The 23,582-nt window shown below is 46.6% G+C and overlaps 1 protein-coding gene across 1 annotated transcript in view; it reads right to left on the bottom strand.

The window, feature by feature from the left end:
* Positions 1 to 250: 250 nt before the first annotated feature.
* sema4gb (sema domain, immunoglobulin domain (Ig), transmembrane domain (TM) and short cytoplasmic domain, (semaphorin) 4Gb) overlaps positions 251 to 23,582 on the bottom strand; it is a 27,438-nt gene continuing 4,106 nt past the window's right edge. Inside the window, exons 2-7 of the mRNA XM_043713176.1 lie at positions 21,617 to 21,761; positions 18,848 to 19,070; positions 16,228 to 16,343; positions 14,291 to 14,445; positions 5,823 to 5,884; positions 251 to 2,833 (exon numbers count right to left, since the gene is read on the bottom strand). Of these exons, the coding sequence (XP_043569111.1) occupies positions 1,977 to 2,833; positions 5,823 to 5,884; positions 14,291 to 14,445; positions 16,228 to 16,343; positions 18,848 to 19,070; positions 21,617 to 21,761 (1,558 nt within the window). The 3' untranslated portion in view covers positions 251 to 1,976. The remainder of the gene's footprint in view (positions 2,834 to 5,822; positions 5,885 to 14,290; positions 14,446 to 16,227; positions 16,344 to 18,847; positions 19,071 to 21,616; positions 21,762 to 23,582) is intronic.

Genomic DNA, 23,582 nt, shown 5'->3' with positions numbered 1-23,582 from the left:
TAATCCAGAGGCCCAGGCCATATCCTGGGGGACTGGGTTCAAATCCCACCAAGGCAGACAGCGAGATTTAAATTCAATAAATGTCTGGAATTAAGATGACTATGAATCCATTGTCGAGAAAAACCCATCTAGTTCACTAATGTCCTTTAGGAAAGGAAACTGCCATCCTTACCTAGTCTGGCCTACATGTGGCTCCAGACCCACAACAATGTGGTTGACTCTTAACTTCCCTATGGGCAATAAATGCTGGCCTAACCAGTGATGCTTTAATCCCATGAATTAATTAAAACATTTCCCAAACCCCCAGTCTTTCCCCCTTTTCTTCAGCTCTTCCCCCACCTCCCTGTATCTGTACCTGTCAGACACTAAGCCCCCACTCTTCATGATAATGGGAACATAAAAACTCCTTATCACTCCAAACAGAGGATGACCCATCAGTTCAAACTGCACCCCCCAACCCCCAATGAGAGGATGTGGCATTGCAACTCTTTTTTAAATGGAGAAAGATGATTTTAAAAGATTATTTCCCCTCTTCATCCCTTCTCTGTTACAGAATAATCGCTGGAAGTGCTGGCAAAATGGTTGGTCCAAGTTACACACATTATAATTAAGTGAACAGTTTTAATACTGAGCAATGCACTTTCATCTCCGGACGCTGATACTTCAGTTCGGACCCAGTGTTGCTTAAAATTTCAGCAGATCCGAGTTAACTCTGATTTCTCTCCACAGATACTGCCAGACCTGCTGAGTTTTTCCAGCAACTTCTGTTTTTGCATCTGATTTCCAGCATCAGCAGTTCTTTTGATTTTATTTTGTGGCTGGAATTCAGCTCCATATGACACTCCGCTTCGCGAGATGGGCGGTCTGATCTATCACCGGGAAAGTGTCTATATGTCGGCGCGCCCAAAATATATTTACCATCTATTTCCAATGTCTGAAAACAACATTCCATAGACATGTCAGGTTCAGCACTGACTCACCATTGCAGTTCTCCTGCCTGTTTGTAGCTGCCTGTATTTTCACAGGATTTTCCCGCTGGGCTGCACAGGAACAGGAGGAGAGCCATTCAGCCCCTCAAGGCCGGTCTGCTCAAGGGTGTGACAATATTCGGTCGATGAAACATCAAAGATACACTCGAGATGCCTGCTCTGATCTCCTTTCTGTGTTTCACAGTTTTAAAGCTTTGTGGGTTTTCTATAAAATCTCTCCTTTGATTGATATCCAAAGGTTATACTAAAGCCACGGAGTTATATACAGGTGAATGCTCTTATGTACAATCGGATCCCGGATTGGCTGAATAAAGAGAAGGCCTTCAGACAAGGCTAGAGTCAGCCTCCTGCAGTGGATTACCCTTAAATACTGACATTTCTATCATGATTCATTCATGGTGTATCAGCATTACTGCCTGGGCCCACCACTGATTGCCCGTCCCTAGGTGCCCCTTGAGAAGGTGGGGGTGAGCTGCCTTCTCAAACCGCTGCTGTCCACCTGCTGTGGGGTGACCCCCGATGCCCTCAGAGAGGGAGGAATTCCACGATTAGGACCTGGTGACAGCGAAGGAGCATCCAATATCTTACCCAAGTCGAGCGGCTCGGCGGGGAACGTGCAGGGCGCCCGTGATGTTCCCAGGTATCTGCTGCCCTGCTCCCACTCCGTCCTTCCAGACAAAAGCGGCCATGGGGTTTGGGAAGGTGCTGCCTGAGGAAGAAGGATTACACCGGGAACATCGACCCCTCCACCTCCTGGTGCTGCCTGGCTTATTGTGTTCCTCCGGCCTGTCCACCTTGGATTCCAGCCTCTGCAGCTTGTTTTTATTTGTCTCTAACCAGGCCTGAGGATCTTTGGCGAGTTTCTGAGGTAGATGTAGCGGCGCAGCAGTCTGGGAGGTGTGCCCCTCACCTCCCTCCTCCGCATCCCGCCCCTCCCCCATCCCCTTCCCCTAACTGCCCCCTCCCCCACCCTCCCCCGGCCCGGCCTCACACCGAGCTCTCGTCCGGTTTCTCCACCAGCTGGGCGTGCTTGCGTTTCTCCAGCATCTTGCTCAGCTCCTCGGTGAACGAGTGGTAGTGGGGTAGGCCGGAGCCCACCTCGCTGGTCTGACGCAGCAAGACGTAGGAGTTACCATTCATCTTCCTCAGCACGTGCGGGAGGCCATTGGGGGTGACAGAGGCCGGAGGTGGGGGCGAGTCGTGGGGGAAGGGCAGCGGGAGGGGAGGTGGTGGCGGAGGTGGGGGGAGGGGCTCACCCAGGTCCCTCGGGTGAGTCGCCCCCTCGCCCGGGATGATCTTCAGGATGCGCTCGCCGCCGTACGGGGGGCCGGAATCCCCCCCATCTTCGGCTTTCCCGCCGCTGGACGAGCCCGAAACGTGCTGCAGCTCCACCAACGAGGCGCTGGGCAGCCGCAAGTTGTAGCCGCCCCTCTTGGAGGGCGAGCAGAACAGGTAGATGGACAGAGTGGCCAGGACGAAGGCGAGGGCGACCAGGGCGGCGATGACGACCAGGTAGATGAACTCGCGGCCCTTGGAGATCAGCCGCTGAGGGGCGGACGGTGGGGAGATGGGCTCATAGCTGTCCACCACGCTCACATTGTGCAGGGCCACGAGGTACCGCACTCCATTCTCCTCAGCGAAACATCTGTACTGCCCTTCGTCAGCCTCCTGCACCCCCTTAATCACCAGGGAGCCATCCTCTAGGTAGTAATGTCTCTCATCGTTCCTCAGCACTTCCTCCTCATTGACCTTCCATCTGGCGATGGCGATGTTGGAACTGAGAATGCACTGCAAAAAAACATCGGTGCCACGCTGCACCCACCTGCTCTTCACTTGGAAAGGAGCTGCAGAGAGACAGAGAGCACAGTCACTGGAATGATCGCTTCAGGAGCCAATCCCATTACTGCTGCGCATGTGTACAGTGAGGGATTTACTCCAAACCAGAACTCCATCAATAAACACATCGATTTGGACCCCATTTACCATCCTTTGAGAAAAAGAACCAGAAATTATATCACCCTCCTTCACAGACCAAGACCCATAAATAGAAAGTGGGACAGAAGACTTGCGCTTCACCGGAGGCTCACTGATGAGGTTACCCAGCATGGTGACAAAACGTCTGAAAACAAACCTACCAGCTCAGCGAGCAAACCTACAACCTGAGATTTATTTCGATCCAATCATTGCTATGAAGGACTTGGTAGCGAACATCATCAGGGAAAGACTCAGTTTCTGAGTGACTACCTCCCGTTCAGCCGATCACTCCAGTCACACAGTAGCTTGTCAGAGAGGGTCACCGATAAGGTCAAGGGCAGGGACGGGGCAGAAGCCAAGCTACTGAAGGTTCAAAAAGAATTGAAAGATCAAGGATGTGACCTTGTGGCCTCAAGTCCTCGGCCAACTCTCTGGGTCTGGCGTGAAGATTAGAGCCCCCTCCACCATTCCTACTTCCTGTTGCCATGATCATGCCCATGTTATTGTGTTGGTATCTGACACCATCATTAACTGGTGGTCCCAGCCTCTGGTCACCATGTTGTTCTGCATTGTCTCTCCCAGTACTGTTGCTACTTACATACAAACAGAAATGTGTCCCTATCCACACTCCACATCTGGGGGGGCAATTCACTGTAAATTAATTTTCTATGTTGCTTCAATGATAACTGCTTTCTCTAAAATAGGGAGCAGTCTTCCCCAGTTCTGCAGTAATCAAGTGCAGTCCATTCTGTCAAACGTCACAGAAGCTTAGTCAGAGACTGGGAATCCCACGGCAAGTAACTCACCTCCTGACTCCCCAAAGCCTGCCCACCATCTACAAGACACGAGTCCGGAGTGTGATGGAATACTCCTCACATCCCTGGATGGGTGCAGCCCCAACAACACTCAAGAAGCTTGACACCATCCAGAGACAAAGCAGCCTCCACTTGACTGGCACCACATCCGCAAACATCCACTCCCTCCAACCCCCCACCCCCGAAGCTCAGTAACAGCAGTGTGTACCATCTACAAGATGCACTGCAGAAATTCACCAAAGTTCCTCAGACAGCACCTTCCAAACCTATGACCACTTCCATCTAGAAGGACAAGGGCAGCAGATACATGGGGACAGCACTACCTGCAAGTTCCCCTCCAAGCCACTCAACATCCTGACTTGAAAATATATCGCCTTTCCTTCACTGTCATTGGCTCAAAATCCTGGAATTCTGTCCCTAACAGCATTGTGGGTCCACCTACAGCACATGGACTGCAGCGGTTTAAGAAGGCAGCTCACTCCCACCTTCTCAAGGGGCAACTAGGAAAGGGCAATAAACACTGGCCCAACCAGCAAAGCCCACGTCTGTGAGTTTAATAAAATAAAAGCTGGGAGATCAAGGCTAAAACATTACGTTCCGTGTTTCTGATTTCAATTTTCCTTCAGGCACCGAAAAATACGCAAGTTGGTTCCTGATTTTGCCCTGAATGCCCTCACTCTGCGATGACGTTAGCGTCCCCTTGTTCTTGAACCAGTGATCCGAAAAGATAGGGTTAATGTTGGAAAAAAGCCTATCAGGTTCTCACTGATGGACGTGTCAAGTTGACAGGAATATTAACCACTTGGTCAGCCAGGGCAACGAGAGTTTTGAAACCAGCGCTTTCATAGTCATAGAGTCATCGAGATGTACAGCACAAAAACAGACCCTTCGGTCCAACTCGCCCACGCCGATCAGATATCCGAAATTAATCTAATCCCATTTGCTTTCGAGTTGCCTTTCTCTGTTAGGTTGGGCTGTGAACAGTCAAAAGAAATCAAGTTCACAAGGGGCTGTGCAAGCTCAATCTTTGAGTGTGTTGAAGGTGGAGATGATAGATTTCTGACTTCCATTAGCCCAAAAGGGTTATGGGGATGAGGTTGGCTGGCTAATTAAAGCATTTGATCAGTCGAGATCATATTTAACGAGGAGGGGAGACTTGATGTGCTGAATTACCTGAACTCCTGTTTCTATGTTCTTATCCCAAATGAAACAAAGACTTGCATTTCAATAGCACCTTCCAGGATGTCCCAAAGCCTTTACAACCAAACTCTGAAGTGGAGTTACTCTTGTAAAGTCAGGAATGGAGCTGTCAATGAGCACACAGCTAGCTGTCACATCATGGCACTGACTGGGTAATCTGATTGGATGATGTTGACTGAGGGATGAATATTGCCCAGGACACCAGGTCCAACTCTCCAGCTTTACATCCTGCCAGGCAGTGAGCTGGCACCTCTATTGAATGTCTCTGTTGAAAGATGGCACTAAATATGTCAGCCTTGATCTCGGTGTTCAGACCCTGGAGCAGGGTTTTATGACAGGGCTCTGAGAGAGAATTGCCTCTGCTGACTTGTATAAAATCATGAGGGGCATGGACGGGGTAAACAGACAAGGTCCTTTCCCTGGGGTGGGAGAGTCCAGAACTAGAGGGCAGAGGTTTAGGGTGAGAGGGAAAAGATATAAAAGAGACCTAAGGGGCAACTTTTTCAAACAGAGGATGGTACGTGTATGGAATGAGTTGCCAGAGGAAGTGGTGGAGGCTGGTACAATTGCAACATTTAAAAGGCATCTGGATGGGTATATGAATAGGAAGGGTTTGGAGGGATATGGGCCAAATGCTGGCAAATAGGACTAGATTAGGTTAGGATATCTGGGTCGGCATGGGCAAGTTGGAGCGAAGGGTCTATTTCCGTGCTGTACATCCGTATGACTCTAAGAGAGACATGACATTCCTGATCTACAGTTTCTCTCTCCTGCGACAGATAACACGGGCTGACACGAGTTACAGAAAGGATTACCGCGCACGTAACTGTGAAAGGGAACATACCAACTCGATTGCTCTCCGTGCACCTGTTCTTCCCAGTCACAATGTCTTGAATCAGTTGTGCCCTATGACAGAGAAAAGAAACTTGGGGTGAAGTAGATGAAATGAGAGCGTGGGAGCGGCAGAAGCCTAGGGGAAGACTTTCCACAGAGCTACCGAGATAACGGAGGAGTGGGGCGGGATGTGTTTGTGTGTGTGTGTGTGAGATGGAGTAGGGTTAGAGATCCACCCCTTGCCAAAAACCCACTCAAAAGGAAGAACCAGTAATGAGGCATGACGCGTCTCATGTACCTCAACATGCAGCCCCAGTACGACCAATATGTTCGATCCCAAGTATTTCTCTTCACTGGTTTCTCCCCTCTGGACAGGAAAGGCACCATTTTCATAATCGGGGTTGGTGCCCACATTTTATACAGGTGAGAAAAGCCATTTTCCATTACTTTCCCCACCATTTAAACTCGCTGCTCTATGAACTGTGTCGTTGTTGTTAGTTCCACATCCAAACCTTGAACACTTGCATCAAGACTCATTGAGGTCTCCTGCTTTCCAAAAACAGCCTGCATGTTCCTGGGTTGTTCAGAGGGCTCAGTGTTGGGCACCTAACGTGTATCAGCTATCTCCCAGAAACCAGACAATTCATACTCTCCAACAATGGTGATGTCCAGGCTGGGTTGACAAGAGACTTAAAAGGATAGCACGGTGGCTCAGTGGTTAGCGCTGCTGCCTCACAGCGCCAGGGACCCAGGTTCGATTCCAGCCTCAGGTGACTGTCTGTGTGGAGTTTGTACATTCTCCCTGTGTCTATGTGGGTTTCCTCCCACAGTCCAAAATTGTGCAGGTTAGGGTGAATTGGCCATGTTAGATTGTCCCACAGTGTCCAGGGATATGCAGGCTAGGTGGATTAGCCATGGGAAATATCAGGATATGGTGTGGTTCTGTGTGGGATTCTCCTTGGAGGGTCAGTATGGATTCAATGGGCTGAAGGGCCCCTTTCCTCATTGTAGGGAATCGATGATATACTGTACAGAATCAGGCAATTGTGACCAGGCTAGTGCTTATGCCCCAAAGCTCCTCACTCTTCCCTTTCAACGGATTTATCAGTGTGACCTTTATTCAATTCTCCCTCAATGCAAGAGGGAGAAAGAAACGGAATTTTGAGAGACTGTGGTGAGCTCATTGTTGCAGAATCACAGAATCCCCTACAGTGTGGAACCGCGTGACAATCACAAAGCCTGGGTTGCAGAGGGTCAATTGGCTTGGATTTCCACTAAATACAGACACACAGTTACAAGGAGAGACTTTTTAAATCCACAAACCTGATGTGCAGCAATCAATGATATCATGCCTGATATAATGCCATATCACTTTTTTACTCATTCATTCGATCCTACCAAATTCACCACCCTCTCTCTGTCTCTCTCTCTCTTTTTGAATAGCATCATACACAGACCTTAAAATATCCTCTCCAGTCACAGTTAGACTTCCAGAATCCATTGAGTCTGCACCAACCCTCCAAAGAGCATCCCACCCAGACTCTCTGCCACATCCTATCCCTGTAACCCTACATTTCCCATGGCTAATCCACCCAGCCTTTACATTCCTGCACGCTATGGGGTAATTTAGCATGGCCAGTCCACCTAACTTGCACATCTTTGGACTCTGGGAGGAAACCAGAGCAAACCCACTCAGACACAGGGTGGGGGGGAAATGTGCAAACTCTACACGGACAGTTGCCTGAGGCTGGAATCGAACTCTGGTGCTGTGAGGCAGCAGTGCTGCCCCATTTAGATTTACATGGAGGTGAAAGCGTTGGGAGAGCTGTATTTATTTTGCTCAACATGCTCAGAGATGGAGCAGGTACGGACACTACCGTGCATCGCAGGAGTCCCTTTGGCTAAGATGTAGAGCAGGTTGCTGACTCACTCTCACCTGACTTACACAGAACCGCAACAAAGATCTCTCCAGGCACATCCTTGCCAATTGCATACAATGGTTTATTTCAGTTTCTTCTCTCTCTCTCTCTCTCTCTCTCTTCCCCCCTCCAAGGAAAGTACCTCAGACAGAAACCACCCAGGCTGCTTTGCAAACTCAAGCCTCTACCAAACTACTTGAAGCAAACAAGGCTTTGCCTAGGCAACCGGAATGCCTTCGGAAATCCCTTAATGCTTCTGTTTTCAAAACTGCCCTGCTAGCAATTCCCCAATTTATGACAAACACCAAATTCCATGCTGCAGAGGATCAGTCAGTGGAAATCCCAGAGAAAATGGGATTTCCATTACATGCAGACACACAGCAACAAGTTAGGGCTCTCTAAATCCACAAACCTGTTCTGCAGCATTCAATGACAACATGTCTGATATAATGCTTTATCGCTTTCTTTAATTCATTCACGGGATGAGGGCGTCTCTGGTCAGGCCAGCATTCATTGCCCATCCCTAATTACCCAGAGGGCAGTTAAGGATCAACTGCATTGCTGTGGGTCTGGAGTCAATGTTGGCCAGACCAGGTAAGGATGGCAGTTTCCTTCCCTGAAGGACATTAGTGACACAGATGGGATTTTCCTGACAATGGATTCATGGTCATCGTTCGAGTCTTATTTCCAGGTTATTCCTGAATTCAAATTCCAACCATCTTTCATGGTGGGATTCCAGCCCAGGTCCCTAAAACATTAGCTGGGTCTCTAGATTAATAATCAAAGAGTGTGACGCTGGAAAAGCACAGCAGGTCAGGCAGCTTCTGAGAAGCAGGAGAATCACCATTTCGGGCATAAGCCTTTCATCAGGAATGCTTCTCGGAAGCTGCCTGAACTGCTGTACTTTTCCAGCGTCATGGTCTGGAATTATTAATCTAGAGACCCAGCTAATGTTTTAGGGACGTGGGCTGGAATCCCACCATGAAAGATGGTTGGAATTTGAATTCAGGAATAACTGAAGTTCGCTGAAGTGGTTGAACTCAATGTTAAGTTCACAAGGCTGTCAGGTGCTAGGAAAATGAAAATTTGGAGCTCAGTTTCTGTTGCTCTTCATTGAAACACTGTCACAGGCGCAGCATAGAAACATTAGCATGGGAACAAAGTGGGTTAGTGAAGTGACAAGCAATTCTTAGTAGTCAGAGTCTGTGGTGGTGGGTGAGCTGCTTTCCTGAGCAAAGTGTTATACAACAGATGCAATGTATTGAACAAACCTAGATTGCTGTTCAGTACATCCCATCAGTTGTATGACACTTTCATCTTTTACTATAAATTCTGTGTCCTATTATCCTGCCCCACTAGCTACCTGACATTTCCTAATACAGAACAACCTCGATTACCCTAATGAGACAGGCGGGGAGTATATTGTTCACATCTCACAAGTGAATAAAAAACAATTACACGTGACAAAAAGGTTGGAAAGACTTCATTACAAACACCAAGCAAAGTTCAAATTTACACTACTCCTTTTAACCGAGCAACATCCTCCCTAACACCAGAACATCATTGATAGATCAGCGCGATCTCCACATTGTGTTGTGTTTCTTGCTGAAGCTAGCACACTGTCACTGGTTCCCTCTGGGTGCATTCATATCAAGTCACAGAGATGTACAGCATGGTAACAGAACCTACGGTCCAACCCGTCCATGCGACCAGATATCCCAACCCAATCTAGTCCCAAATGCCAGCCCATATCCCTCCAAACCCTTCCTATTCATATACCCATCCAAATTCCTCTTAAATGTTGCAATTATACCAATCTCCACCACTTCCTCTGGCAGCTCATTCCATACATGTACCACCCTCTGTGTGAAAAAGTTGCCCCTTAGGTCTCTTTTATATCTTTCCCCTCTCACCCTAAACCTATGCCCTCTAGTTCTGGACTCCCCCACGCAAGGGAAAAGACTTCTTCTATTTACCCTATCCATGTCCCTCATGATTTTATAAACCTCTATAAGGTCACCCCTCCAACGCTCCAGGGAAAACAGCCCCAGCCTATTCAGTCTCTCCCTATAGCTCAAATCCTCTAACGCTGGCAACATCCTTGTAAATCTTTTCTGAACCCTTTCAAGTTTCACAACATCCTTCCTGTAGCAGGGAGACCAGAATGGCATGCAGTATTCCAAAAGTGGCCAAATCAATGTCTTCACCTAAAGCAAATGCAAACTAAACTTTAATTCAATTTCATGTGTTCTCGCACACACCACATGGACTGACTTTTTTCCTTGATTATTCAATCTCCCTGAATCAGTGGGCCCCTGTCCATGTGCAGGAGCTCAGTTTATTTTCCTCTAGCCTGTTTAATGCAATGAAAAGTTAACTCCCAGCTCATCCAAATGTATGTAAATAAACAGATGTTCAGAGTCCCCAGTGACAAGCTCGCTCAGTTAAGAAATAATAATTCCAAAATCATCTCTTCACACAATGTACCAAACAAACTTGAAGTTATAGTCATAGAGGCATACTTGTCCATGTCAACCAGTTTCCTAAACTGAATGAATACCATTTGCCAGCATTTGGTCCATATCCCTCTATATCTTTCCTATCCATGTACCTGTCTAAATGACTTTTAAATGCTGTAATTGTACCAGCCTCCACCACTTCCTCTGGCAGCTCATTCCATACACACACCACCCTCTGTGTGAACAAGTTGCCCCTTAGGTCCCTTTTAAATCTTTCCCCTCTCACCTTAAACTAATGCCCTCTAGTTTTGAACACCTCCACCCTGGGAAAAGACCCTGGCTATTTACCCTATCCATGCCCCTCATGATTTTATAAACCTCTATAAGGTCATCCCTCAGCATCCTACACTCCAGTGAAAAAAATCTTAGTCTCTCCGTATAACTCAAACCTTCCACTCGTTATGATTCTAAACATCTCTCTCTCTCTCCCCCCTCTCTTTTTCTCACCCTCTCTTTTTCTCTCATTCCCTCTCTCTCTTTCTCACCCCCTCTCTTGTCTTCTCTCTCTTTCTCACCCTCTCTCTCTCGTCTTCTCTCTCTTTCTCCCTCTCTCTTTCACCCTCTTTCTCTCCCTGTCTCTCTCTCTCTCTCCCCGCTCCCCCTCCCCTCAATTTAACCTTGCCAATATTCATGTGTCAGACCAATTATCCTGAGGGTACATTAATGGCCATGAAACAGCTCAGGGTCATTTCGAGGAGTGTGGTTCACCAGTCAGGCTCTCCTGGAATAACAGAGAGTTATTTCCAAAATCACATTTGGATTTGACATCAACTATTTTACATAAACAGCAAGTCTTACTATGTGTTGGCTCCTAGTTTCCTTGCCACTTCCTGTCTGCTCCTGGAATGCTGAGCTCAGTTTTATACTTTTAAACTCTCGTACTCGGTTACACAGAATATGTACACCACTGCTGCAGCTCTTCCTTGAATAGTCATCAGGACCAATGCAAGAATGCCAAATTTTAACCTTTCACAACAACTTACACTACAGGATATTCCGGCTCTGACTGGTTGGCAGGTCAACTTTGATTGGCTGAGGCATTGCCGTAGAGATTGCAAAGGGAGATCGACAGCGCCTGCATTATTCAGGAAGGTATAAGGTAATGTCACTGGGTTACAACCCTGGAATTCCCTCCCTAATGACACTGTGGGTCCACCTACAGCTGTTCATGAAGGCAGATCATCACCGGCTCAAGGGCAACTGGGGATGACCAATAACAACTGATCCAGGAGCCAATGTCCTCACCCTGTGTTAGAATTTTAAAAAACATGCGCTCCAGGGCTGTTCTCCGCAGACAGCAGGAAGATGGTCACAGTCAGAAAGGGAACAGCTGAGGGGCAATACCTTTGATATCTTGAAAAGAAGCTACGCTTGCCCACATGGGAGAACAGGATTAGAAGGACAGGGCGATTGAATTGGAGGTGAATCACATGGAACCTGCTAGAAACTTTCCATGTAATAATCTCTAAAACTGTCACAAGTGTCAGAGGTTTGCCAAAGGCAACAGTGAGGCTGTCATGCAAGCAATTCTTGTTAGACAAGTTTCCTGGACTCTCTGATTGTTAAGATCAACGAGGGACTGTTCACAAATTATTATAAAATACACTGCGGTACAATGTCCCTTCCTGTGCTGTGTCCCATCGAGGTTGACTCCTTTGATGTTTGAACATATTGCCATGTCATTGCAATGGTTCAGGACCCTGAAGTATCTCAGATATTGTTCGCTTTTAGATACAAAATGGGCTTTCATAAACAAAAACCATTACAGACAAAAAAAACCCAGAGAGGCTGTCAGGTTAAGCTCTGCATGGGCTCCAGGGAAAGTCACACCTATACAGTGTCTCCAACAGGGGAGCGATGTTACAGGAAGAGACAATAGGAAGCTAACTATCTCCTTTCTCTTTCAGCAGAGTGCCACCTGAGGCAGACATCCTTTCCTCCCTCGTGTTACCAGAAATGTGCAACAGAAAAGGTCAAAAACTAACTGCAGCTTCTGTCTGTGTTTGCTCCTTGGATAAAGTGTGTGAGTGAACCTTGGTTTGTCGGTACTAACCTGGTGTATTTTAGCACTAGTGTGTTTCAAGATCACAGTCAAAATGCATGCCAGCAAAACCAGTCGAGAGTGTGGTCCTGGAAAAGCACAGCAGGTCAGGCAGCATCCGAGGAGCAGGAGAATCGATGTTTCAAGCACAAGCCCTTCATCAGGAATAGGATGAAGGGCTTATGCCCGAAATGTTGGTTCTCCTGCTCCTCGAACACTACCTGATCTGCTGTGCTTTTCCAGCACCACACTCTCGACTCTGATCTCCAGCATCTGCAGCCCTCACTTTCTCCTATGCCACCAAAAGCAGTCAAGAAGAAGCAAGACAACAGAAGTGCTCTTTCATTCTAGGTGCTGTGGTGAGAGGAGTTGCGTTTAAAGATGTGTGAAGCAAGTCTTTTATTCAGAGGATGGTAAGTAACTGGAATACAGAGACGGTGCGGGGGGGGGGGGTGGTTGGAGCAGATACAGTCAGTTCTGATACAATGCAATAATTCCGTTCCCATGCAATCTCACAAGAAAATTGCGTAAAAGCAGCTCCACGTAAACTAATTGGAATTGTGTTATAGCCAATACAAGTAAGGAAAATTCACATCCTACACATAACAGTCACGTTATAGTCAATTTGTGTTGAAGAAATACACCTTATGGCAGAACCAATTGTACACGAGCAAAGTTCAAAAGGCATTGAAACAGACATATCAACAGGCAGACAATAGAGGGATAGAGATCATGTGCAGGCAGGTGGGATTAGTTTAGAATGTATCATGGTCAGTACAGACATGACAGGCCAAAGGGCTTGTTTCTGTCTTGTACTGTCCTACGTCCTATCAAAAGGTAATAGGACTAAAGAGTTTCAACTAACTGCAAGACCAAAAATCCTAAAGTTGACAGGCAGCATGATGGCTCAGTGGTTAGCACTGCTGCCTCACAGCGTCAAAGACCCGGGTTCAAGTCCTGCCTCGGGCAACTGTCTGTGTGGAGGTTGCACATTCTCCCCGTGTCTGCGTGGGTTTCCTCTGGGTGCTTCGGTTTCCTCCCACAGTTCAAAGATGTGCACGTCAGGTGAATTGGCCATGCTAAATTTCCCGTAGTTTTAGGTGGATTAGTCAGGGGTAAATGTAGGGGAATGGGTCTGGGTGGGTTACTCTTCGGAGGGTCGGTGTGGACTTGTTGGGCAGAAGGGCCTGTTTCCACACTGTAGGGAATCTAATCTAACTGTCAGTGTTCCACCAACTATTGGGTAATAAATGCAGGTCCAGTCAGTGGGGCCCACATCTCTGTAATGTACAGTAACCTAGTACTTCTAATAGATTCCCACCTCCCTTGGATATTTTGCAATCTTTTGCCTAGTTGAAAACTGGTCCACCCTCCCGCAGCTTTGTCGATGTTCCAAACTTACAATAACATTTTAAAAAGGCGATACAAGCTTTCCCTTGCAATACTGAGGAAGACTGTGTTACGTAGGATATTCCTGAATAACCTGAGAATGAGAAGTACTCACAATATTCTTTGAAACACCCTTTTAGATACTCCTTTTTCTAGGATGCACCACATCTCAACATTCACAGAGTCATACAGTCTAGACAGAGGTCACATGGCCCATCATGGGCTTTGGAAGGGCTATCCCATCATTCCCACCCTCTTGCTTTTCCAACATGGCCTTCCAAATTCTTCTCGGGAGCTCTGAAAAATCATCGGTCACTTGGTCCTTTGAGCTTGCTCTGCCATCGGCTCATCTGGTTTGAATGCTACATTCCTGCACACCCCTGTTCCCCTGGTAACCTTTCATCATTCTTTGAGCTTTTCATAAAATTGACCGTTGGATGCTTCCCACTGAATTGACTTCCACTGGCCTCTTTGGCAGTGCGCTTCAGATCACAGCATCTCACTGCGGAAAAGCCAGGGTCGCCTCACAACCAGTTACGTAAAAGGTTGACCCGAAAGCCACCACGGATTACGCATCAGACAAGGGTATTACCGACAGCCGTCACTGTACCTGTCCTCGTCCAGCTGAATCCCTCGGCAAACACTGCCGTCCCAAGCACAGTAAGGATCCCGAGCCAAGACACAATCGAAGCACGTTGAGTACTTCTGGCACTGTGCCACAGCGAGCTGGAGTACTCTGCTCTGTGATCCAACATACAGCATCCCCTGTAATTAAAAGAGGCGCACCATGAAAGGGAGGCTATGATTCCACACAGAGTGTGTTGCTGGTGAGTGCTACTTTAGCATTAATTTCCATCGGGCTGTAAAATGCTGAGGTGTATAATAAACAGGCTGCAATAACAGTTTGACCTTTTCTCTCCCTTTTAATTGCAGACTGGGTTTGAATAACATCACAGGAACTCAGGGCTTGTCCCTGACTCTCTCACTGATGTGACTGTCCTTGCATTGTTAGTGATGTGCTTCAGTAGACCATAAGGTTGCCTGGAGGCTCGGCATTTTAACAGCCCGTGCTGACTCAGCCAAATCTAATTACCTCCTGTGGAACCCTCAGTTTGAGCCCCAATGTCAAGGCCAGCAAGTATTGCCCATCCCAAGGTGCCCTGGAAACAATGGCCTCACTAGCCAAAGGGGACCTTGCAAGTTGACCACATGTGGGTCTGGAGTCAAGTATAAGCAAGACTGACTTGACTTATGCCTGTCAAGAATATGGTGCTGGAAAAGTGCAGCAGATCAGGCAGCATCCAAGCAGCAGGAGGGTGGACGTTTCGGGTGAAAGCCTTATTCCTGTCACATGCACTGAGATACAGTGAAAAGTATTGTTTTCCAGGCTCTCCCAGGCAAGTCCTATCTTACATAAGTACCTCAGGGTGATAGAACAGAATGCCAAATATAATATTAAAGCTACAGAGAAGGTTCAGGGAAAGACCAACTCTAATATATGAGAGGTTCTTTCATCAGTCTGATAACAGCAGGGAAGAAGCTGTTCTGGAATCTGTTGGTACATGTCTTCAAACTTTTTGCATCTTCTCCCTTATAGAAGAAGGTGGAAGAGAGTATACCCAGGGTGGGAGGGGTCTCGGATGATGTTGGTTGCTTCCTGAGGCAGTGGGAAGTGTCGATGGAGTTAATGGATTGAAAAAGAGTTAAGAATAAAAAGAACAAGTTTTCCAAAGGATAAATTATGACCCATGGTATTCTATGATGGACTGTTCACTTTGATGGACACCATCTACTCACGTGACTATTCTCCAGGTTTGCAGGAGAGGAACTAACATTGCCAACCCCTCTCTCCAATCCGATGACCATGCAAAACCAATCCGGTACACAGTAATATGTTTCCATTGCAACTTACTCCAGCAGTCCTTTGTTTTGACTGTCTGAGAGGTTGAAATCTCTAATATACTGCAACAAACATTGTTTTAACCAACACCTTAATGAAGTAGCACTCTCGATAACCCAGCAAAAATGATGTCCCTGAAATCCCGGAGGTTCACTGGATTATTGCAATCTTATCAATGTCCGAGTAGTCACTGGAGGATGTGAGTGAGAAGGCTCCCATTAAATTTTATTTAAGGCAAAGTTGCATTATTATTGAAGTGATTTATGCTGTAAATGAAGAATAACAGTGATGTGTATTGTGTTTTTATAACCCAGTGTGTGTTTATACATTGATAATGTAGATCTCTTGATCAACCGGAATATTTGATCAGCTGACACACTCCCGGTGCGGTCAGTGCTGGGTAATACAGAGTTTGCTGGATTTCTTCACTAGGAGAATGTTGTGTCCCCCATGACGGGGGAGAGGGAGGGTAAAGTTATTTCTCAGTTTTCACCACTCGGACGGTCAGCTAATAGTAAAACAGATCCTCTGGCTGTTCCAGAACCTGCACAATTCTCACTCCCCTCCCCCACGTCAAGACTAACTGCGCACTTTAATCACAGAATCTGTGTGCACTCACTCACACCTTCACACGGTTGAGGTTTTACCTGGGTGCTGGCGAGTACTAGACTTTCCACAGGCTGGGATTCCTCATAGAGCTGGATCTCCTCGATGATGTGGGTGTGGGAACCAATGGTCACTGCCTTGTGCAGCCACCCATTAACTACAGAAAGAGTAAACATCAGTCACATTACAGACACACACACACAGATAGAAAGACACATACACCACACACATGCACACTGACACACGCATAGACACAGACAACACACACAAAACACAATGTACACAGTCACACACAGACACACACGCACAGACACAGTCACACAGACAGAGACACAAAGACACATACACCACACACATGTACACTGACACACGCATAGACACAGACAACACAATGTACACGCAGTCACACACAGATACACTCACAGATACAGTCAAACAGAGACACAAAGACACATACACCACACACGTATACTGACACACGCATAGACACAGACAACACACACACACCACAATGTACACAGTCACACACAGACACACACGCACAGACACAGTCACACAGACAGAGACACAAAGACACATACACCACACACATGTACACTGACACACGCATAGACACAGACAACACACACAAAACACAATGTACACAGTCACACACAGACACACACGCACAGACACAGTCACACAGACAGAGACACAAAGACACATACACCACACACATGTACACTGACACACGCATAGACACAGACAACACAATGTACACGCAGTCACACACAGATACACTCACAGATACAGTCAAACAGAGACACAAAGACACATACACCACACACGTATACTGACACACGCATAGACACAGACAACACACACACACACACAAAGTACAGACACACAGTCACTCACTCACACACACACACACACATATGCACAAACACAGACAGTCACATTCACAGACAAACACGCACAGACACACACACGCACAGACACACATATACATATGCAGACACACTTGCAGACAGACACACCCACAGACAGACAAACCCACAGACACACTTACAGACACATGGACAGACACACTTACAGACAGACACACACAGGCACACACAGACAGATACACTCACAGACAGACGCACTCACAGACAGATGCAGACACACAGGCAGGGACACTCACAGACAGGCACACACACACCTCTTGCAGCTGAACAACAATCTCACACAGAGCACAGAGGAAACGATACACCATAACAACCTTCTCAACACAGACTGACCCCATTTAACAACACAAGAAAGTCTGCAAATTTTCCCACATAGCACAGCCAACCAAACCTGCAGCAATGCCCAGGATATTAACGTCTCCCAACAACATGTACAGGAAAGTGAGGAGAATAGTTTAAGGGGCTAGACTTAGAACATTGACTGGATTGGAATATAGGATGAGGGCTGAAATGAGAAATTTCTACACTCGGATGGTTATGAATATTTGGAATTCGCCACCTCATGGGCTGAGGATTCTTCATCATTGAGCAAACAGATGTGAATTGATTCTTGGGTGTTAAGGGATTTGGGAGATAGTGCAGGAAGGTGGAGGAGAAATACAAGGTTGGAGAGGGTCTTGTTAATGGTGGAGCACGTTCAAAGGGTCAAATAGACAGCGCCAATTCCTCTTTATCAGGTCATTAAATTATTGCTTTCTTAGATAAATGTTCAAGGCCTGAATCAGACACAGAGAAACTGCTGGAACCACTTAAAACTGGCTGAACTGTAGATGCTTTAAATCAGAAACAGAAAGAAGTTGCTGGAAAAGCTCAGCAGATCTGGCAGCAACTCTGGGGTTCTTAGGAAGGGTCACTGGACCCGAAAGGTTGGCTCTGATTTCTCTTCACAGATGCTGCCAGACCTGCTGAACTTTTCCAGCAACTACTGGTTTTGTTATTGGTGCTGGAGAAACTCAGCAGGTCTGGCAGCATCTGTAAAGAGAGAAACAGAGTTAATCTTTTGAGTCTGATATGGCTTTCTTCAGAATCTTAGACAGACTGAACTCTAAATGTTAACTCTGTTTCTCTCTTCACAGATGCTGCCAGACCTGCTGAGTTTCTCCAGCATTTGTTTCAGATTTCCGCAGTATTTTACTTTCACTGAAGTCCAGGAGTGCAGGTTTGATGATACAATGGTCTGATCCAGGTGCTGTGGAGTTATGAACGGAAGAAAAAGCAATGTATGAAGAGAGATTGATTATGTTGGGATCGATTTTGCTGGAGTTCAGATGAATTGGGGGCGGGGGGAATCTCATAGAGACTTAAAAAATTCTGACAGAACCAGACAGTGTCGATGCAAGGTTGATGTTTCCCGTGGTGAGAGTATCCAGAACCGGGGGTGGGGTCACAGTCTGAGGTTTCGGGGTGGACCATTTAGGACAGAGATGAGGAGATAATTCCTCACCCAAAGAGTGGGGAGCCCATTACCACAGGGAGTAGCTGATGCCAAAATATTGAAAAGGCAGCTAGATATAGCACTTGGGGTGAATGGGATCAAAGGTTATGGGGAGAAAGCGGGGTTAGGCTATTGAGTTGGATGGTTAGCCATAATTGAGATGAATGGCGGGGTAGACATGAAGGACTGAACAGCCTCCCCCTGCTCCTATCTTGTACGTTTCTATGTAATGCTTACCTGTGCCAATGAACATCACATCATACTGCCTGCCACCCAGTGCAGTGACTGAGTCCACCACAATCTTGGTGTAGTTCACGTTTCTCTTTATGAACAGCGGACGTCCTCTCACAGGTCTGACCTCTTCATCCATCAGGGGGTGCTTCTTCACAAAGTCCAGCACAGTGTCTGGCAGGTCAAGGGATATATTCCAGCCCTTTCTCCTGAACTCGTCTGTGATACACTGTCAAACACAGCCAGAGCAGTCAATACCAGTCCCTTGTATTCATAAATCACCTTGAACTAAGTAAAATGCCCCAAGAAGTGTTATCAGATGGAATTCAACACTGAGTTACTCAGGGACATATTACAGAAATTGCTCAAACACTTGGCCTAGTAAGATAGGTTTAATAGAGTCTCTCACGTAGACTCATTGAGCTGTGCAGCACAGAAACAGATCCTTCAGTCCAAACCGTCCATGCTGACCAGCTATCCATAGAAACCATACAGTGTGGAAACAGTCCATTCAGCCCAACAAGTCCACACCAACCCTCCAAACAGCATCCAACCCAGAACCATCCCGCTGTAACCCTGCTTTTCCCATGGTTAATGCATCTAACCTACACATCCCTGATCCCTCTGGGCAATTTCACACAGCCAATCTACCATAACCTGCCCATTTTGGACTCCCTAAATTAATCTAGTCCCATTTGCTAGTCCTTGGCCCATATCCCTCTGAACCCTTCCTATTCATATACCCATCCAGGTGCCTTTAAAATGTTGCAATTGTACCAGCCTCCACCACTTCCTCTGGCAGCTCATTCCATACACGTGCCACCCTCTGCGTGAAAAAGTTGTCCCTTAGGTGTCTTTTATATCTTTCCCCTCTCACCCTAAACCTATGCCTCTAGTTCTGGACTCCCCAACCCCAGGGAAAAGACTTTGTCTATTTATCCTATCCATGCCCCTCATGATTTTATAAATCTCTATAAGGTCACCCTTCAGCTTTCGACACTCCAGAGAAAACATGCCCAGACTATTCAGAAGGTTAAAAAAAAACTAGAGAATTCTAAGTTTACAGCCCAAGCAGCTAAATGGAAGCCAATGGCTTTTTAATTAAAATCTGAGATTCCTCAGAGATATAATAGTGTCAAAGGGCAGGAGGAGGTCACCAATAGAGAGAAGCCAGGTCACAGAGGCATTGTGACAACAGCCTATCTCCTTCCCATAATACAGTTCCTTGCTGGGTTCTGAGTCCAGAGAAAGATTGGCATTTATGTGGCAATTTTTTACGAGCTCAGAACATCCCAATGTTGCTCATACCCAAGTAATTCCTGTCAAAGTGTGTCGTTGGCAGGGGGGGGGGGGGGACAGTGTAGAGGGGGCTTTACTCTATCTAACCCCATGCTGTCCCTGTCCCTGGGAGTGTTTGATGGGGGACAGTGTAGAGGATTATCCGAACATTCAATTATCCGAACAAAATATTCCCTGCGCGTGTTGTTCAGGTAATTGAGGTTCCTCTGTAGACAGAATAAGCGAGAGAGCGAAACATGCCTGATTGACTGTAACACGGCAAAATGTGAGGTAATACATTTTGATAGGAAGAATCGAGGAACTGGATATTATTTAAATGAAGGAAGATGACAGGAGGGATTTGGGGAGTCTATATGCATAAATCACAAGATTCTTGAAGATCAGTGGATAATAGGGAAAGCATGTGAAATGTTAGCCTTTATTTCAAAGGAAATAGACTATAAAAGTAGGGAGGTTTTACTAAAACTATACAAGGTATATGTCAGGGAGGAGAAAGTGAGGACTGCAGATGCTGGAGATCAGAGCTGAAAATGTGTTGCTGGAAAAGCACAGCAGGTCAGGCAGCATTCCTGAAGAAGGGCTCATGCCCGAAACGTCGATTCTCCTGCTCCTTGGATGCTGCCTGACCCGCTGCGCTTTTCCAGCAACACATTTTCAGCAAGGTATATGTCAGACCTCAGCTGAAATACTGTGAACAGTTTTGGGCCCTAGACTTAAGGAATGATCTGCTGTCAAGAAGGAAATCCAGAGAAGGTTTACTACATTGGCAATGGGGAGGGAGGGACTGTTCTTTGAGGAGAGATTGAGTAGGTTGGGCCTGTGTTGAGAGTGTGGCGATGGAAAAGCACAGGAATCCTGATGAAGGGCTTATGCCCGAAACATCAATTCTCCTGCTCCTCGGATGCTGCCTGACCTGCTGTGCTTTTCCAGCGCCACACTCTCGACTCTGATCTCCAGCATCTGCAGTCCTCACTTTCTCCATGGCTGGGCCTGTGTTCATTGGGATTAAGAAGAATGGGAGGTGACCTTATTGAAACAGATACAAGATTCTGGTGGGACTTGACAGGGTGGATGTGGAGAAGTTGCTTTCCCATTCAGGAGAGTCTAGGACCAGAATATGAGAGCTATCCAGAGATGAGGAGGAACTTCTCTCAGAGAGGAGTGAATCTGCGCAATTCTCTACCGCATGGAGCTGTTGAGGTCAGCCATTAATTCTGTTCAAGGCAGATTTTTAATCAGGAAGGGGCATCGAGAGCTATGAGGAAAAGGCAGGAAAATAGAGTTGAGGATTATCAGACCAGCCCCATGATCTTGTTGAATGGAGGAGCACACTCAATGGGCTGAATGGCCTACTTCAGCTCCTATGTTTTACACCTGAGCCTCTGTTTTTCTGCCTCCAGCTGTTGCATGGTGTGAGTCTGAGGGGAAAGAAAGATGAGCAGCTGCTATTTTCATAGTGCTGTTGAACAGTCTTACCGATCCTGGGCGAGGGTCTGGAAGTCTGCCCATGTACCGTGACCACCAGCGCGGCGATTCCTGATCTTCTTTATACTGCCCTTCAAATGCCTTCCGGATGCTGGCAAGGGTGTACTGGCAAACAGCGGAGATTTCGATATTTTGCCTTTATTAATGTGGAGGAGAAGGAGTAACAATTAGTGAAATCACAGAGATAACCACCTCACCTTGCACTGGGGTGTCTGTTTGGGGGTCGATCTGAGAACCCCTTTTCCCTTCTTGCAAAGGGGACAGATCATTTTTAGCAATCTCTGATGTCTTCCAACCAGACACCACCTCCTGCCAGTGTCACATTTTCCCCCCATTAAACACTTGCAACCCACTAAGAGCAACCTCATCATCAATCTGATCCTTTCTATAGGTCAACCTGAATGTTACCAGTTTTGATGTCCCACTGTTGAAGAGATATGTCCAGGATGCTACAAGAAAAACTGTAAAGGAATTAACCCCAATGCATTATGTTCTGTCATTCTTTTTAAGATGAATTACAGTCTAAAACCATTGGTCATGAGGGACAATATCTTGCGCAATAAAATCTAGGATTGATCCCATTGGGTAATGGAGAAGCAGCTCCCTTTCTAATTGGCTGTGCAGCAGGAGAATGGACCAATGACAAGAGAGTGGGGGCGGGGGTTCAGCTCTGTGATGAAACTACCAGGAATGTAACCAATCAGAGCTGGGAACGCATCTGTGAAGATGTCACAAAGAGGAATGTTGGGATAACTGGGGGTGTGTTTGCATAGCACTGATGCACAGAGTAATTTTGGGATGTTTTGTTCATATTTGCCTGCTGTTGTTTCTTTTTCATGATCTACAAGGCGAAGCATGTCACTGAACCAGGCAGCCTGGAGTAAAATATCCCATCTTTCGACGGAACACTCTCAACGCAATTGGATTGTTGTATTAATATCCAGAAGCTGAGTTCACCGTCTAGTTAGGGGCAGTGGGCAGGCTCCCTGTGTTGGAAGGATAATTGTTACCCTAGGATTTGTAGAGTGAAAGCCTGCTTATGTAGGTATGATAAAAGCCCCCTCCCATTTTATTATCAATCTTTCGTGGGATCTGGGTGTTAGCATTAAGGCCAGCACTTTCTGCCCGTCCTCCTGAAACGAGTATTTATTTATTTATTTTAAATAAATATAGCAGTTGGCAAATTAAAGCAAATTGAATTGGCAGCCTCTGTGGAGTCCTGTAACAAAACTCAAAACATCAAAGGGAAACTCACAAATTTAAATACAAATAGTTTTAGGGGGAGATAAAGTCAATGAAATTTCTTGTTCCTGGGACCATTCTTGTAAATTGTTTCTGCGCACCCTCACATCTTTCCTATAATGTGGTGGCCACAACATTACTCAGTACTCCCAGGTGAGGTTTAACAAGTGTCTTATTCACAGCCAACATCACCTCCTTGCTCTATACCCTTATTCATAAAGCTGAGGACACTTTATTTAGTAGGGCAGTTAGGGAAGGGTAATAAATGCTGGCCAGTTAATGATGCCTGCATCCCACAAGAGAATAAAGATAATGTACTGCTCTCTCTATCTGTCCTGGAACCATTAGTGATCTGTGCACCCATACACCCAGGACTCTCTGCTCCTGCCCCCTCCACCACCGCTTTATTGATCATACTGAATGACAGGGTATCCGAGAGGGGTTGAAGGGCCTACTTTGCTACTATATCTGAGAATACAGTTTCACACTCAACTCTGAAGGGTAACTTGCCCCTGCAAACCAGCCAATGACAAAGCCACGCAGGGCAGGAGCAGACTTTAGCAGGATCCAATACTATGGTGAGGGGGCGGACAGAGAGTGTGTGGCCACCGTTACAACAGAAACTGACCTGTGTGGTGACCATCACCTCCTCAACTCCAACCCCCTCAGACCCAATCCATCTGGATGTGGACGGTAACAGGTCCAACCACACATT

This window comes from Chiloscyllium plagiosum, chromosome 22, assembly GCF_004010195.1.
Source record: "Chiloscyllium plagiosum isolate BGI_BamShark_2017 chromosome 22, ASM401019v2, whole genome shotgun sequence".
Lineage (NCBI taxonomy): Eukaryota > Metazoa > Chordata > Chondrichthyes > Orectolobiformes > Hemiscylliidae > Chiloscyllium > Chiloscyllium plagiosum.
This window is presented reverse-complemented; position numbering and strand designations above follow the sequence as displayed.